This window comes from Amphibalanus amphitrite, unplaced genomic scaffold (genome assembly GCF_019059575.1).
Source record: "Amphibalanus amphitrite isolate SeventyFive unplaced genomic scaffold, NRLGWU_Aamphi_draft 000077F_arrow, whole genome shotgun sequence".
Classification (NCBI taxonomy): domain Eukaryota; kingdom Metazoa; phylum Arthropoda; class Thecostraca; order Balanomorpha; family Balanidae; genus Amphibalanus; species Amphibalanus amphitrite.
The window spans coordinates 724,702-740,869 of NW_024881573.1; the positions used below are offsets into that span (position 1 = coordinate 724,702).

General features: G+C 46.9%; 1 protein-coding gene across 1 annotated transcript in view; it reads right to left on the bottom strand.

The window, feature by feature from the left end:
* Positions 1-16,168, bottom strand: part of LOC122379422 (intraflagellar transport protein 74 homolog) — a 439,917-nt gene that overhangs the window by 20,473 nt on the left and 403,276 nt on the right. Inside the window, exon 15 of the mRNA XM_043361638.1 lies at positions 3,017-3,134. Coding sequence (XP_043217573.1) covers positions 3,017-3,134 — 118 coding nt within the window. The remainder of the gene's footprint in view (positions 1-3,016; positions 3,135-16,168) is intronic.

Here is a 16,168-nt window from a genome sequence, read left to right on the forward strand (position 1 = left end):
CAGGCTTGGCTATCCAGGCATGAACTTTGGCCAGTTTGTGTGCAAAGCCTATGGTGAAGGGAAAACTTCACGCCCAGCTGACGTCACAGACCTCGGCTACCAAATCGTGTCCGGTGGGGGTCGGTTCGCGTTTCACGTGGTTTATTGTGGAAGTGAGCTACGTGACTTTCTTTCCCGGGCGAGTGTGGTGGTGGATCGTGTTGTGCAAGGGCACCAAGCCTTCAAATCAACAAGAAACAGCACTGGGCTGGGATGACAAGAAACGCGGTCAAGGAACAGCACTGGGATCCAGAGGCCAGACCAGATCCTGGCTGACTGCAACGCTGAGTGTCGGCCAGCGTCAGGACAACCTGAACCGGCCGACAAATGGGGATCGACGACCGAACAAGCTAACTGCCAGGGCCGTCGGATATCGCGCATTGCGCCATAAAAGTGGAGTGTCGTACGCGGTGTTACAGGTACGAATGGGAGTATAGACCTTGCATTACGGGACGGGGCAATGCTCACCGGTCGGTTGACCGCCAGCTGACGACAGCCGTAGGCGGGAAGGGACTGTGTCCACATCATGCGAAAAATCTGATCATTTGTTTGTCATGACATGTTCCCTAATTAAATCGATGATCTTCATCCGGTTCTGTCCATCTCGTTGGAACCCAATAAACAAGCGAACTCCGTTTGACATATCATTGTTTTGTTCTATTTATAGCAAACTGCGACAAGTGTAGCACAAATAAAGCATGGTGTTAAAGTACCTTATAACTTTCGGATAAGTTTAAGGCTTTAAAGGTAACAATACCAAGAATCACTGGTACGTATACGTGTGAGCAGGTTATGTGACACAAACAAATTCGATACGTATACGTGTGAGGTCATGTGACACAAATAAATTCGGTATTTTGACGCAAAAAGGTTGAGCTACCTGTTTTCTCGGCGTAGGATAACCCGTAAATGTAGTACCGATTTGGTACTCCAAAAATACCCGGATTTTGTGGCTAGTAATACCCTAGAATCGCTGGTATTTGTACGTAATAATAGTTCATGCGAAACAATGAAGGGTATTGATACTCGTTTTCTGGAGGTAGGATAACCCGTAAAACTAGTACCGATTTGGTACTCGTGAAAAACCCGGATTTTTTAGGTAAAGATAGCTAAGAATAGCTGGTATGTATACAATAAAACAGGTCATGTGATACAATCAGTTTAGGTAGTCTAACACTGACTACTGACTGAGTAGATATAAACGTTTTCTCGGCGTTAAAGGACCCGTAAATATAGTACCGATTTGGTACTCGTGAAATACCCATATTTTAGGGTAAATATTTCTCTGAGTGTATCATCGGTCTTTGCATTGCTATTTCACAAAACAACAAGAAATAACGTTTTGAAGCCTGTGAATATTGACTTACTTTTTATCGACGGGCTCGATCCCCATCACCACCAACAATTTTCCGGGAAGTCAGAATTTTGCAGATATTTAAGCAGAATTGCAGAGCTGTGTTAATACTACGGCACTTAAATACACATTTTAAGATAAACTGCTTTTTTCTTAGCATGAGTTAGGTCTCAGAAACAGCAACATATCGATATCATGAGGAAAAATAACTGTAAATGATCGCGCAAGAGAGTATCCTTAGCTCCCTAGCAACTAGGTAGCAACGTAAGGCAAAATAGTAAACAACTGTTGATATCAGGTACTCAGCCTTGGAAGCACACTAGACGGTCACCATACTGGGCTTCATACTGAATTTTGCATACCAGAATGGATGTTTCCAACTAAAAGTATTTTTTCGCGAAATTTATCTTTGTTGCCCTACTATTTTTCGTAAAACCGAGATATACAAACATCATGATATCAAAAATAATATTGTGATAATGAAAACCGCCATATAAAACAAGATAATTGCTGAGATCATGCCTACTAAACTTGGTCCTACCCCCTAATTCAATATACCCTGATGCATACATTGTGTCTCTGCTATTTTATATTTGTTATTGTGTCTTGGGATCATCAGAAAGAGGTACCGTAAGGTGGGGCTATTTGAGACAGTATTTAAAACTGCCATAAAATAAAAACCACTTAAAATTTATGCTTACTTTTTTGCTCAGGCGATTTACTGCTCGATTCCACACCTCCCTGAGCAAAAATATCACACACAAATCAAACGATCTTCATTTTTGAGCGATTTTTAATACTGTCTCAAATAACCCCACTGCCTCAAATAGCCCCACTTTACGGTAGCGATTTTTATGGCGCATGTGTACTTCCCATCGCCAATTTTGAAATATTGTGAAAATGTGACAAATGTGACAATGCAATTCGCTGAAGCAGTCGCAATAAAGACCACGAAACTGTCCGATAAAGCCGAGTTATCTCAATTTCTCGTTCCATAAAGGGAACCTTGTAGAGGAATGGGTCTGAGAAATGCAGCCACGTCATCGTCAGTCAATCAGCATGATGCTCACAGCCAATGCAGCATGCATAGGTAGGTTTGAACAGGAACTACGCAATATGATTGGTCAACGCGTAAAAAGCTGTCGCGTCAAATAGGTAACATTTTATATAGAATAGACATAGTTGTTCCTATATTAAACAAAGAAAATAATCTTTTTTTTATAAAAAAAGGCTTTATTTTACTTTTCATCATTTTAAGCACAAAAATTCATAAATCCATTGCAAAAACTAATTTCAGGGAAGTGAACCCTTTAAACTAAAGCCCGTTGGAAGGAGGCCCGATTAAAAAGTTGCGCACTTCTCGCTTATCGGGAAAATCTTTTCTGAACATCAGGCTCGTAAACAGGGGCAGACTCTGTGCGACCGGTCGAGCTATAGCTCGGAGTTGAGCAGAGTGGAGCAGTGTGGACTGGAATGTCTGTCGGTCACACGGAGTGTAGTGGAGTGGAGTGGAGTCAAGTGCCCGCATAGTGGAACGGCGTGTAGCGAAGGAAGGGTCGGCAGAGTGGAGGGGATCACGCCCGTGGTTAGATAGTGCTGGAGCTGTGCCGCGCGCGGACAAACCTGGAGGGCGGCATGCTGGCGCTCGGCGTCGCTAAGCTGCTGGCGAGTGGCGCCCTGGCGGCTAACGCTCTCCATGCGCTCTGCGGTCAGGCGCGCTGTCCTCTGCTCATGCTGCTGCCTGCCACACACGCGTCACCAGAGGGCCGTCAGTACCCCTCCCTTCCATACATCCAGGGGCCAGAGATGCCTGGCCGTCGGATCGCTAGAACCAAATCGCATTAGCATGGAACATAAACACTGAGAGTAGGGTTTCTCATTTTACGGTATTTTTCATTAGGTGCTCAGAAAGTCTTCATCCCTAGCAGGATTGGTCCAACCCCTGGCCGTTTCGCCCCTGATCAAGCTAGAGCTTCGCGGAAAAAGCGATCGTGTTGCCTGTGACGAGAAGAAGCCGATGATACTCGATTTTAAGGTCCTTGGTCATTGGTTGACCTTCTAGGTCTGGTCAGTAACCCAAAGGTGGGGAAATCAGGACCTGTTATACTAAATTTATAAAAATACATCTTTTCTGCACATGTTAAAAGTTCAGATCTTTATGTCTTTAAAAATGGAGGTCACCAGGTCCGTCCCAGTGACCTCACCTCGAAAAAAAAAAACTAAAAATGCTCGGCTTTAGCTACACCGAATGAACGATCGCCTTGAAACGTTCAGCGACTGATATGAATAATGTTAACAATTGGTATCCACAATATATCATATCTTAAGTGGTTAAGCACTTTCAGGCACTTGGTACTCCTCACGTATCACTCATGGGGTCACTGGCGGGCTCCTGAGGGCCTACACCATTCTCCGGGAGCCGTAGGCCGGCTCTTTTGGGGCCTTTGGGTCCTTCCAGTTGACTAGCATAGGGCTCCACGCGCGACTTTACTCCTGAGTTGTTCAACTGCAGCTACATTGGTCTCTGAGGAGTCCCACCTGTCTATTTTTGGAAGAAAACGTTTTATTGATTCTTGTTTTGCATGATAGGTAATTTGAGAAAGGTATCCTCAATTATTATGAAGAAATAGTATGCAGTGCTCTAGCGAGGAACATCTTGATATATGTAGTTAGGATTTTAAATGACCTTTTCCTCGATAATTAATTGGAAATTCAATAAAAAGTAAATATTATATTGTTTGGCAAATTTTCGAACAACAGTTCATTTTCAAGCCACATGAAACAGTTGACAACTGTTTGTTTTTGTTTCATGTGGCTTGAAAATGAACTGTTGTTCGAAAATTCAGGGCCTATTTTAACATGTTAACTGGGGGGGCAAATGCCCCCGCACTCAACAGAATTGCCCCCCAGTCGTCGAGATGTGCCCACTATAAAAATGGGCATAAAGGAACACGGTGACAAACATACAACTGTGACTTGTTTTGCAATGGATGTCAAATGAGTCAGTCTGCAAGTAATGACCAGTGGTGGATCCAATGGTGGGTCATATGGGTTATGACCCCCGCCCCCTTTGGCCCGGGGACACCACAGGCCTGCCTGGGGCACCACCGGCCTGTCAGGGGCACCACAGACCTGTTGGGAGCACCATCGACCTAGGAAGAGCACCATAGGTCTGCCAGGGGCACCACAGACCTGCCAGAGGCCCCACCGGCCTCGCAGGGGCGCCACCTTGGGCCTGTCAGGGATACCACCACAGGCCCGCCAGGGGCACCACAGGCCTGCCAGAGGCACCACAGGCCTAGCAAGGGCACCACGGACCTGTCAGCGACACCACGGGCCTGTCGGGGGCACCTCAAGCTTGTCAGGGCCAGGGGACACCACAGGCCTGTCAGGGGAACCAGAGGCCTAGCAGGGACACCACATGCCTGGCAGGGGCACCACCGGCCTCGCAGGGACATCTTGGGCCTGTAAGTGGCACCACGTGCCTGTCGGGGACACTCCAGGCTTGTCAGGAGCACCACAGTCCTCTCAGGGCCCAGGGGCACCAGCGGCCTAGCAGAGGCACCACCGGCCTAGCAGGGACACCAACGGCCTCGCAAGGGCATCATGGGCCTGTCAGGGGCACCACGGGCCTGTCGTTGAAACTTCAGGCTTGTCAGGGGCACCCACAGTTCTTTCAGATGCACCGGCGGCCTAGCACCATGGCACCATGTTTGGCCGGGATTGCGATTCGGCGCATGTCGCCTCGCATTAGCCGCTCGTTTGCAGTCTTTTCGTGGTTTCAAACGTTCAAACATGGGATATGATGTTGCTCCCATGCATTAGGGTGGGTGTCAAGGTCACCGGAAGGTCAGGTCAGGTCATTTACCTTTGATGACCTCGGTTCACATTTTCGATTTCTATAAGATTCTAGGCTAGTTTTTGGAGCTAAATTCGAATTTAGCAACCATTTGACCGTTTGCGAAGTAGTTTTGGTGCCTTCGTAACATGTTACGAGGCTGTCAGAGGCGGTTGCCACCTACTACGAACACCCGGCAAAACCCTTACTGGTTGACCTGACCTGACCTGACCCGACCTGGCCTAAATGCATAAAGACATCATCTATAATCATAACTAACATGATATTCGTGATCATCACCCCGAAAAAACATAGCAGCCACCCTTTACGATGCTCTAATAGGTCTCGATTTTCCCGACTTTTGGGTCATTGACCTGACCTGGAAGGTCAAGTGATGACGACCTAGAACCTTAACACTCGCCGGCACAGGCCATTTTGCGTCCTTCGACGGCACAAGGGGGGGTTGGTACGACCCCCCCTCGCGTTTGGCCCCTGATCGAGCTAGAGCTTCGCGGAAAAAACGAGCGTGCTGCCCGTCACGAGAGGAAGCCGATGATATCCAATTTTAATGTCCTAGGTCATCGGGTGACCTTCCAGGTCAGGTCAATGACCCGAAAATCGGGAAAATCGGGACCTGTTAGAACGTCGTAAAGTGTGGCTGCTATGGGGTTTTTCGGGGTGCTGATCCGAATGATATCATGTGAGTTTTGATCACAGATGATGTCTTCATGCATTTAGTCCAGGTCGGGTCAGGTCAGGTCAGGTCAACCAGTAGGGGTCCTGCCGGGTATTCCTAGTAGGTGTCAACCGCCTCTGACAGCTTCGTAACATGTTACAAAGGCACTAAAACTAGGCTTCGTAAATGTTCATCGGGCTGCTAAATTCGAATTCAGCTCCAAAAACTGGCCTAGAAACATGTAAAACTCGAAAAAGTGAACCGAGGTCATCAAAGGTCACTGACCTGACCTGACCTTCAGGTGACCTTGACATCCACCCTAATGCATGGGAGCAACATCAAATCACATGTTTGAACGTTTGAAAGCACGAAAAGCTTGCAAAAGCGCGGCTAATGCGAGTCGACATACGCCGAATCGTGATTCCGGCCAAACATGGTCTCGGAAAGTAGGTCACCGGTCAAAGGTCATTTGGGTCAGGGTCATGAAATTTTCAGGGTAGGTGTAAAATTGATAAATGCGAGGGTACTGAAAGTTTCGTTGCAATCGGCAGCTTTTCCGCGAGTTATTCGCGAAAAAAACCTTAGGGGGTTGCATCAACCCCCCCCCCCCTGTGTCGGCGAGGGTCGGCGAGGGTTAAAATTGGGTATCATCGGCTTCCTTTCATCACGGGCAACACGGTCGTTTTTTCCACGAAGCTCTAGCTCGAGCAGGGTCGAAACGGCAAGGGGGAAGGTCCAACGGACCCCCCCCCCCCATATACGTTCGCAGCTGGAAAATACCAATACGGGCGAGGGTTGATGGATTATTAGAGACAATTTTCCAGGCTGCCCCCCCAGTCAAATTCCCTTAAAATAGGCTCTGCGAAAATTTGCCAAAGAATATAATATTTACTTTTTATTGAATTTCCAATTAATTATCGAGGAAAAGGTCATTTAAAACCCTAACTACATATCCTCAATTATTCGATGAATCGATAAAAATCACTCACATCTCGGGGGACACCCTGCTGAGTGCTGATGCCAATATATACGAATATACCTATAGAAAATATGCAGGTCTTTTGTGGCATCATATTGGACTTTCCTACACCTCCCCCCTCTGCTCAGCAGCTTTGACTGGCGGGGATCGGGCCGGCCATGAGTCCCCCCCCCCCCCACCCTCAAACCGAGTCTGGATCCAGCCTGGACCCCTAGCTAATCGCTAACTAGAATCAGCGCACGCAGATGTCGTGGTTTACATCACTGGCGGATCCAAGGGGGGGGGGGCAACCGGGCCAAAATCAGGTTTAGGAGGGGGGCAAAATGGGATTTGGCCCCCCTTTCTGCAACTGATTTCGTCCCTGTAAAATCGCCTCTGGGACGCGATCGGCAACATGTGACAAATATGCATGTTAGACAAACTACTCAGTGCGTCGTCCTCAAAGCACACGTGAATACCTAGCTGCTTCCTGAAGTGGATGGACAGCAGTAAGCCTTCAACTCAGCAACAGACTGGGATACGCTGACTTCGCCCTCCCAGGCCAAGCTTATCACACTGAACAGTGATCTTGAATCCGGTCTAAAAAAATCTGGTAATTCTTAAGCTATCCACTGAATTCAGTCCTCCAAAGGATCAATGAAAGCTACGTACAATATACATGTCCATTTTATCCAAAATGACTCCTTGCAAACCACTTTGTACATAGTAAAATCCCACCTTCCGAGGCTTAGGTATTTAGATATTTCTAGTGATTTACCTATTTGACCCAAGACCAACAAACAAGTTTAAATGCGCGTTACCCCCCAAAAATAGCTGACATATGCTCTTCCATAGATAACATGAATCTGGATTGGACATGAAATTAGCGTGATGCAGAATGGGGCCGAAATTTTTGGAATGGGGTATCGACTGTTTTTCTGTGAAAACCATCCTGTTTTGGCTACCACTTGAATGGCAATAACTTTGTTTCGGCATTTTGATGTTTTTTTGCTTATATTTCTATAAAATAAATCTAAAAACGTGTTTTATTAGAGCCGTATATAGCAACATTGACAAGTGGTTCATCAGCTATGCAATGGTTACAAGACGCTACAACGAGTGGAGAGAGGGCGAAATAAGCAGACAACATAAAACATAATGACTAAGAGTAATGAGCATGTTCGCCTCACGCCTGAAAGGGTACGCTCGCTGTTTTCCGCCTCCTCCAGGCTGGGACACATCGAGTACGTGCATAGCAGCGCCGGGCAACGCAGGTGGACTTGAATCCTTCCGACAGACGGGACCGGGCGCTGCTCTGCAGTGGCGGTCGTTGCACTGCTCGCACTCCACCATTTACCGGTTCGGAGTTGGTGGACGTCCACCGCAGGAACCGTCCTGTTGTAGCATCTGGCCCACCTCTGGCCAGCTCCCACTCCACAAAATTTCAAATCAGCTTGTCCTTGTTCGCGGCCCCGGCGGCGATGTGACTCACCGCTCGGCACTGCTGAACGTAAACACTAAACAGTCTATACAGCTGTCACCAAGGCCAGCCGTTCCACCGCTGAACATAAACAGTCTATACAGCTGTCACCAAGGCCAGCCGTTCCACCGCTGAACATAAACAGTCTATACAGCTGTCATTAAGGCCAGCCGTTCCACCGCTGAACGTAAACAGTCTATACAGCTGTCATTAAGGCCAGCCGTTCCACCGCTGAACGTAAACAGTCTATACAGCTGTCACCAAGGCCAGCCGTTCCACCGCTGAACATAAACAGTCTATACAGCTGTCATTAAGGCCAGCCGTTCCACCGCTGAACGTAAACAGTCTATACAGCTGTCACCAAGGCCAGCCGTTCCACCGCTGAACATAAACAGTCTATACAGCTGTCATTAAGGCCAGCCGTTCCACCGCTGAACGTAAATAATTCATACAATTATACAATTGTCACCGGGACACACCCGTTCCGAGAAGTGGCTTATTAGGATGGGACTGCTTATAATTGGCTCTTATCAAACTTGACATGTGTATAAAAGAGAGCGAACTCGACCTTCCGGTTCTTTTCAAACGTCGACAGATATAGCGGCCCTGGTGGCGCAGTCGGTTAAGGCGTCGACCCGCGGTGCGGGCGGTGCCGGATTCGGGTTCGATTCCCGGTTCCGCCCGTTCCGCGGGCGTCGTCCCCGGCTGTGTCACCAGGTGTGGGGTAGGCTCCCACTTCAGCCGTAGCCTGGGGGGTGGGGTATAGTGGCCGGGAGGAGATGGAGCCCTCCTATAATTGGGACAACACAAGAGCCCGTTGGAGGGAGACCTGAATAAAAAAAAAAATATATATAAAGAAGTATAGGGTCAACATGCGCCACACCCAGCGATAACTGACAAGTACGCAGCATTGTTATGACAGGTGTGTTCTGCCCTTTTGTCTCCATTGTATATACTGCTTATGATAGATGCGATCTGCCTTTTGTCACCAGTGTATGCACTGCTATTTTTTTGTAATGACGTTTGTGTATATGTTAGGTAGCATCTGTGTTATCCGCTATTGCATTACGGTGTGGGGAAGCTGCACTGCTGCTCAGAGACGGCGCGTGCAAAAAGCTATCAATTTCGGTGTCCGTATCGTGAACGGCCTCAGTATGCGAGTTGCGAGACCATGTGACTCCATCGCTGCTGGAACTAGGGTGGCCCAGTATCGATGAGATCATTACCGAGCGAGACCTCGCCACTGTGCGCCACCTCATTACATCACATCACGCCCCACTGCTGCTGAGCAGCTTGCTTGTGAGACGCTCAGCCGTATCCTCCCGCCGCACGCGTGCTACTGAGGGCGGTCAGCTCGAGTTGCCTCGGGCGAGGACTGAGTTCGCAAAACGCAGCTTTTTATACCGTGGTGCTAAGGCGTGGAACGCTGTCACGCAGAACGCGGTGACAGCACCGTGATTAGGTACATCTAGCCCTCGCCGGCACAGGCCATTTTGCGTCCTTCGACGGCACAAGGGGGGGTTGGTACGACCCCCCCTCGCGTTTGGCCCCTGATCGAGCTAGAGCTTCGCGGAAAAAAACGAGCGTGTTGCCCGTCACGAGACGAAGCCGATGATACCCAATTTTAAGGTCCTAGGTCATCGGGTGACCTTCCAGGTCAGGTCAATGACCCGAAAACCGGGAAAATCGGGACCTGTTAGAAAGTCGTAAATTGTGGCTGCTATGTGGTTTTCCGGGGTGCTGATCACGAATATCGTGTTAGTTTTGATCAGAGATGATGTCTTTAAGCATTTAGACCAGGTCGGGTCAGGTCAGGTCAGGTCAACCGGTAGGGGTTGTGACGGGTATTCGTAATACGTGTCAACCGCCTCTGACAGCTTCGTAACATGTTACGAAGGCACCAAAACTACTTCGTAAATGTTCAAATGGTTGCCAAATTCGAATTCAGCTCCAAAAACTAGCCTAGGAACATGCCAAAACTCGAAAAAGTGAACCGAGGTCACCCGAGGTCAACAAAGGTCAATGACCTGACCTGACCTTTAGGTGACCTTGACACCCACCCTAATGTATGGGAGCGACATCAAATCACATGTTTGAACGTTTGAAACCACAAAAAGCTTGCAAACGCGCGGCTAATGTTAGCCGACATACGCCGAATCACGATTCCGGCCAAACATGGTCTCGGAAAAGAGGTCACAGGTCAAAGGTCATTGGGGTCAGGGTCATGAAATTTTCAGGGTAGGTGTAAAATTGATCAATGCGAGGGTACTGAAAGTTTCGTCGCGATCGGCCGCTTTTTACGCGAGTTATTCACGAAAAACCTTAGGGGGGGGGGTTGCATCAACCCCCCCCCCTGTGCCGGCGAGGGCTAGATGAGATGTTTTAGTCCGATCCAGTTTATGCACCTGTGTATATTGCCTGTCTTTTGTGAATGCGCTATGTAGATGTATTTGCTTTTATTTTATCGTGCTGTAATGACGTAGATCCATAAAATCCATGCTATGGAGGTGTCTTAATAAACTATCTGTATCTGTATCTGTATCTGTATCTCATCACTGTATAGACAAATGGATCACGAGACCAACAATATGACCCGCGCGTATAAAAGCCGACTGACGCGAGGTCGGTTAGGTTAGTTCGGACCGAGGCATTGTACCATCAAGACCTCTGTGCTAGGGTGGCGCAAGATCGGGCTCCGGACAAAATATCGAAAAGCAAAATATCGAATAGCAAAATATCGAAGACAAATTATCGAAGTGGCAGAATATCGAAAGCAAAATATCGAATGCGCAAAATATCGAAATCGCAAAATATCGAACCGCAAAATATCGACATCGCAAAATATCGACATCGCAAAATATCGAATTGCATAATATCGAATTGCAAAATATCGAACTCGCAAAATATCGAATAGCATCATATCGAAAGCAAAATATCGAATCGTGAAATATCGAAAGACAAAATATTGAAAAACAAAATATCGAAAGACAAAACATCGAAAGACAAAATATCGAAAGACAAAATATCGAAAAGGCAAAATATCGAACGCAGAATATCGAAAAGACAAAATATCGAACGCAAAATAGCGAACAGACAAAATATCGAAAGACAAAATATCGAGAAGGCAAAATATGGAACGCAGAATATCGAAAAGACAAAATATCGAACGCAGAATATGGAAAAGACAAAATATCGAACGCAAAATATCGAACAGACAAAATATCGAACGCAAAATATCGAAAAGGTATATCGAACGCAGAATATCGAAAAGGCAAAATATCGAACGCAAAATATCGAAATGACAAAATAACGAACGCAAAGCGTCGAAAAGGTAAAATACCGACTTGAAATGGCCCTCTGCGGACTCCTTAGAGCTCTATCGAACTCTGTCAAAATTAACGGTTTCGCTCGACAGATCTTCCGGGGCTATCAAACATACGCGGATCCAACCCAGAGTTTTGGGAGGGGCAAACCATCACAATTTATTGTTTCTTTTCATGCACTGCCATAGACGTAATGTTAAAAATGATGTCCTTTGTGGAGGGCAATTGCCCTATTTGCCCTACCCTGGATCCGCCACTGCTATCAAACACCGTTTGAGTTTTGAAAATCGGTCCAGTAGCTTCGGAGATAGGAGGGGGGGGGGCTCCAAATAGCCCGCCCCAGTCAGTTGTGTAATGGAATATACGCTCCAGGGGCCCACCTGCCTCTAAGACCCCACACATACTTTTGGGGCCCAAACACTTGCTCCTGAAGGCCCCACTGAGACTCCTTTCCTCTATTCAGTCCTCCATACTGGCTCTTTAGGCTAAACATCGGCTCCTGGTGGCCAGGCCATCCCGGCTTTGGAGGGTCTCCATGCAGGCTTTTTTGGGTCCGATGCCAGTCTCTGAGAGCCATCAAAAGCCTTTCCAGCCTACGAGTATACTGCGTTCTGAAACCCTTCAGCAACTTCTGAGGGACCGACCCTGGTCGGAGCGCTCATTCGGTCTGGGGAGTCATGTAGGTCTCTGGAGGAGCCTCTAAGGGGTCGGTTTCCAAGGGGTTTTTAAACACGGTCTTCTAAGAACGGTCTCGTAGGGCCCTTAATGGTCCACTGCGGATCCAGAAAAGTGGGTTGAGATGCTGAGGGTGGTGGCTAGACTAAAACAAGATAAGATGATAAAAACTAGCTGCATTTGCTTCGTTATGCTTTATTTGAGATAGGTACACTGTAATTTCAAATATTTTGCAGAACTTGTGTGTTTGGGGATAGTTTTCCAAAATCTTCGTTTTTCATAAAGCAATGATAATCACTCTAAAAAATATCGGGGGGCGAAACTTCCAGAGGGGCCCCTTGAGAAAACTTTGCACCCCATCCGAAATTACCTTCCGCCGCCACTGCTGAGATCTACAAAAAATATCAGAGTTTTCCAAGTCTGTCATGGACCCGCTGATTGCTCTTTGAGGCCTACAGATAACAGAGGGCCCGATGAGTTCGACAGAGCTCTAAGGAGTCCGCCCGCACGCAGAGGGCCATTTCAAGTCGATATTTTACCTTTTCGACACTTTGCCTTCGTTATTTTGTCTTTCCGATATTTTGCGTTCGATATTTTGCCTTTTCGATATTTTGCGTTCGATATTTTGCCTTTTCGATATTTTGCGTTCGATGTTTTGTCTGTTCGATATTTTGCGTTCGATATTTTGCCTTTTCGATATTCTGCGTTCGATATTCTGCCTTTTCGATATTTTGCGTTCGATATTTTGCGTTCGATATTTTGTCTTTTCGATATTCTGCGTTCGATATTTTGCCTTTTCGATATTTTGTCTTTCGATATTTTGTCTTTCAATATTTTGTCTTTCGATATTTTGTCTTTCGATATTTTGTCTTTCAATATTTTGTCTTTCGATATTTTGTCTTTCGATATGTTGCGTTTCGATATTTTGCGTTTCGATAGTTTGCGTTTCGATATTTTGCTTTCGATATTATGCTATTCGATATTTTGCGATTTCGATATTTTGCTATTCGATATTTTGCGATTTCGATAATTTGCGTTCGATATTTTGCGCTTCGATATTTTGCGTTTCGATATTTTGTCATGGAAGCCGCAAGATCCACCGGGTCGTCATGCTAGCGTGTCCCCTATTCGGCTAAATAGAAGAAACATCCAACACCTGAGTTTTCTTCGGAGCCGAGTCTGCTTCGACAACACCAAGAAGCACGAGGGGCGCCACGTTACACTGTCGCCGTCAGTGCTAGCTAGTGGTAGCAGTGATCCCATCAGCTGCGCCTTCCGACCAGCCATGCCTGGATGGTGCGGGCCCTCTTGTACGGCTGCGTCTCCGTGGGCCGTCTAGAGGTCCACCGGGACTCGATTCTGGTCAACATCGCTCGTTTTCCTGGCAATGATATGACTCTCACATTGCACTCCAGGCCGCAGCGCGAGGGCACCCGCTGAGGTGGCTGGCTGACAGTCCTCGGAGAATCCTCCAGTTCAGCAGGGAGCTCTGGACGGCTGAGCTGTTGCGGAGAGAGGCGGCGAGGGAGGACTGGGGGCCGTTTAGGCCTTTGTTTCATGCTATATGTCGAAGGAGCAATGAGCAGGATAGTTTGTTTTTCGTCCCTGGCCTTCCTACCTTACCACCATACAGGCGTCCCAGCCGCCCTAGCCACTCCACGAAGCTGTTCACTTCGGGTTCAGATTACATCTACGGTTGAATAGTCTCAATCGTATAAACGATCCTCTTTCTGGATGGTCACCCGAGGTCATTTGAGCCTACAAACAGGTTTTTGCCAATAACTCGATTGGAAAGAGATACAACGCTGGGGATGGATTGTGTTTTCTTGTCGAAACGCATCGGATGATATGCAGCATGATCTATTTGGGTCACCACGTGACCTTGACCGAAGGTCAAAGTTTGACCTTGACCTTTCCGGGTAAAAAATGATTTTTTTTGTAGCGACTGAAGGAGAGAAACACGATAGTGCCATTGCCAACTCTTCATCTTTGCAGGTTCAAAAGTTATTCATGAAAAAAGTTTTATCCAAAAACAGTTGTTTTCACAATGTTTGACCTGTGGAGGCTTAACCGTTGACCTGAGGTCAATTTTGATAATGACCTTATCAAAAGAGCTCAAAAGCTATCGATTGCTTTTCCATGCAATTTTCTACCTATCACCCGAAGTGAACAGCTTCGTCGAGTGCCTAGGGCGGCTGGGACGCCTGTATGGTGGTAAGGTAGGAAGGCCAAAAACAATTTTCTAGCACCTGAGATAACGGCATGTTTCCTGAAAAATATTATGACAATAAGCAAATTTTGGCCTTTGATGACCTCTGGTGACCCCAATATTGCTTTAAGATGAAAAAGAGGCCGTAAATAATTATTTATCAAGTTTTGTTGTGTTAAACATTTGTTTATGAAGAAAAATTGGCAGCGTCAGTATCGTCACCATACTACTTGGGTTGAACTGTAGGTATCATGGGTTTTGTTTACATTAATGGTGTAGCCCAAGGTGTAGCCCATCATTGTCAATTGGATCACCACTTTTGGATCATAATAACACACTTATTAACCCGCGCCCCGTAGGGGGAGGGGCCGAAACGGCCCCCTGTCCTTTTCCGTCGATATCTCCTAAACGGCTGGAGATATCGCCACCAAACTTTCAGGACCTCAATTTTACATATTGTGACTAAAAATTGTTCAAGAGGCTATGAAAGGTTGGCCACAAATGACGTCAGAATGACGTCATGTTCTGTCATTTTCCACCGAAAAAAGACCTTCGCGAGAAGACCTGTCAGGCCTACAGCTTTGAAGATACAGAAAAACGATGAAGACATAAATGGTGAAGTATTAACAGGGCTACAAAACTGCTATCTCGAATTTTTGAAATTTTTATGCTTTGACCCCCAAAAATCAAAAAAAGCATTTTTTTGATATATTTGCCAAACAATCCAAAAGTTTTTTTTTGTGTTTCGAAAAAACGGTATATATGGTATAGTACCTACCGTCATCTATCTACCGGGTGGCCCAGAAAAAACGTTCCGAATTTTGGAGGCCTATATATCAAATTCGAGTACAAATAACGAGCCAAAATTTTCATGAAGTTTGCGTCATTTCTTTGCGCATTGGTATGCCCAATTATAACACTATACCATCGTTTTCAAGCTGGGAATCTTGAGTTGAATTAAGCAAGACGTTTTTGCTTTTTTGTCGATGTCAAACGATAGTGACCAGTATAACGCCTTTTGGGGCGACTAACGGAGCGAGCGAGAGGGTGGGCCTTGCACGTGCGAAATTGCGAGGGGGTACCTCCAACTAACTTGTGCACGGCACCCTACTAACCGGTCTCTAGCGACGTGCCAAATTTGGGCACAATCGGCCCAGCCGTTCTCGAGATCTGGAAGCGGCACCCTGCACGTGCGCACGTGCAAAATGGGTCCCAACTGACTTGTGCACGGCACCCTACTAACCGGTCCCTAACTGTGTACCAAAATTGAGCGCAATCGGTCGATCCGTTCTCGAGAACTGGAAACGACCCCTGCACGTGCGCACGCGCAGCAGCATCCCAACTCTGGCACATGGATATGTAGTGCCTAGTGGGTGCCTACCTACATGCCAACTTTCAGCGCAATCGGCCAAGTAGTTACCGAGATATTGCAACAATTACAAAACGGACACCTCTTCGTTTTGCACGTGGCACGTGCATAAGGGGTCACCCACATGCATCAGGAATAGTCCAATACTTGGTAGAAGGAATGAAGCTACCCTACAAAAGTTACCGCGTGTAAATCGGTCAAGTGGTTGCTGAGATATAAGCCTCGCAAAAGCGTGACCACGGCCGGC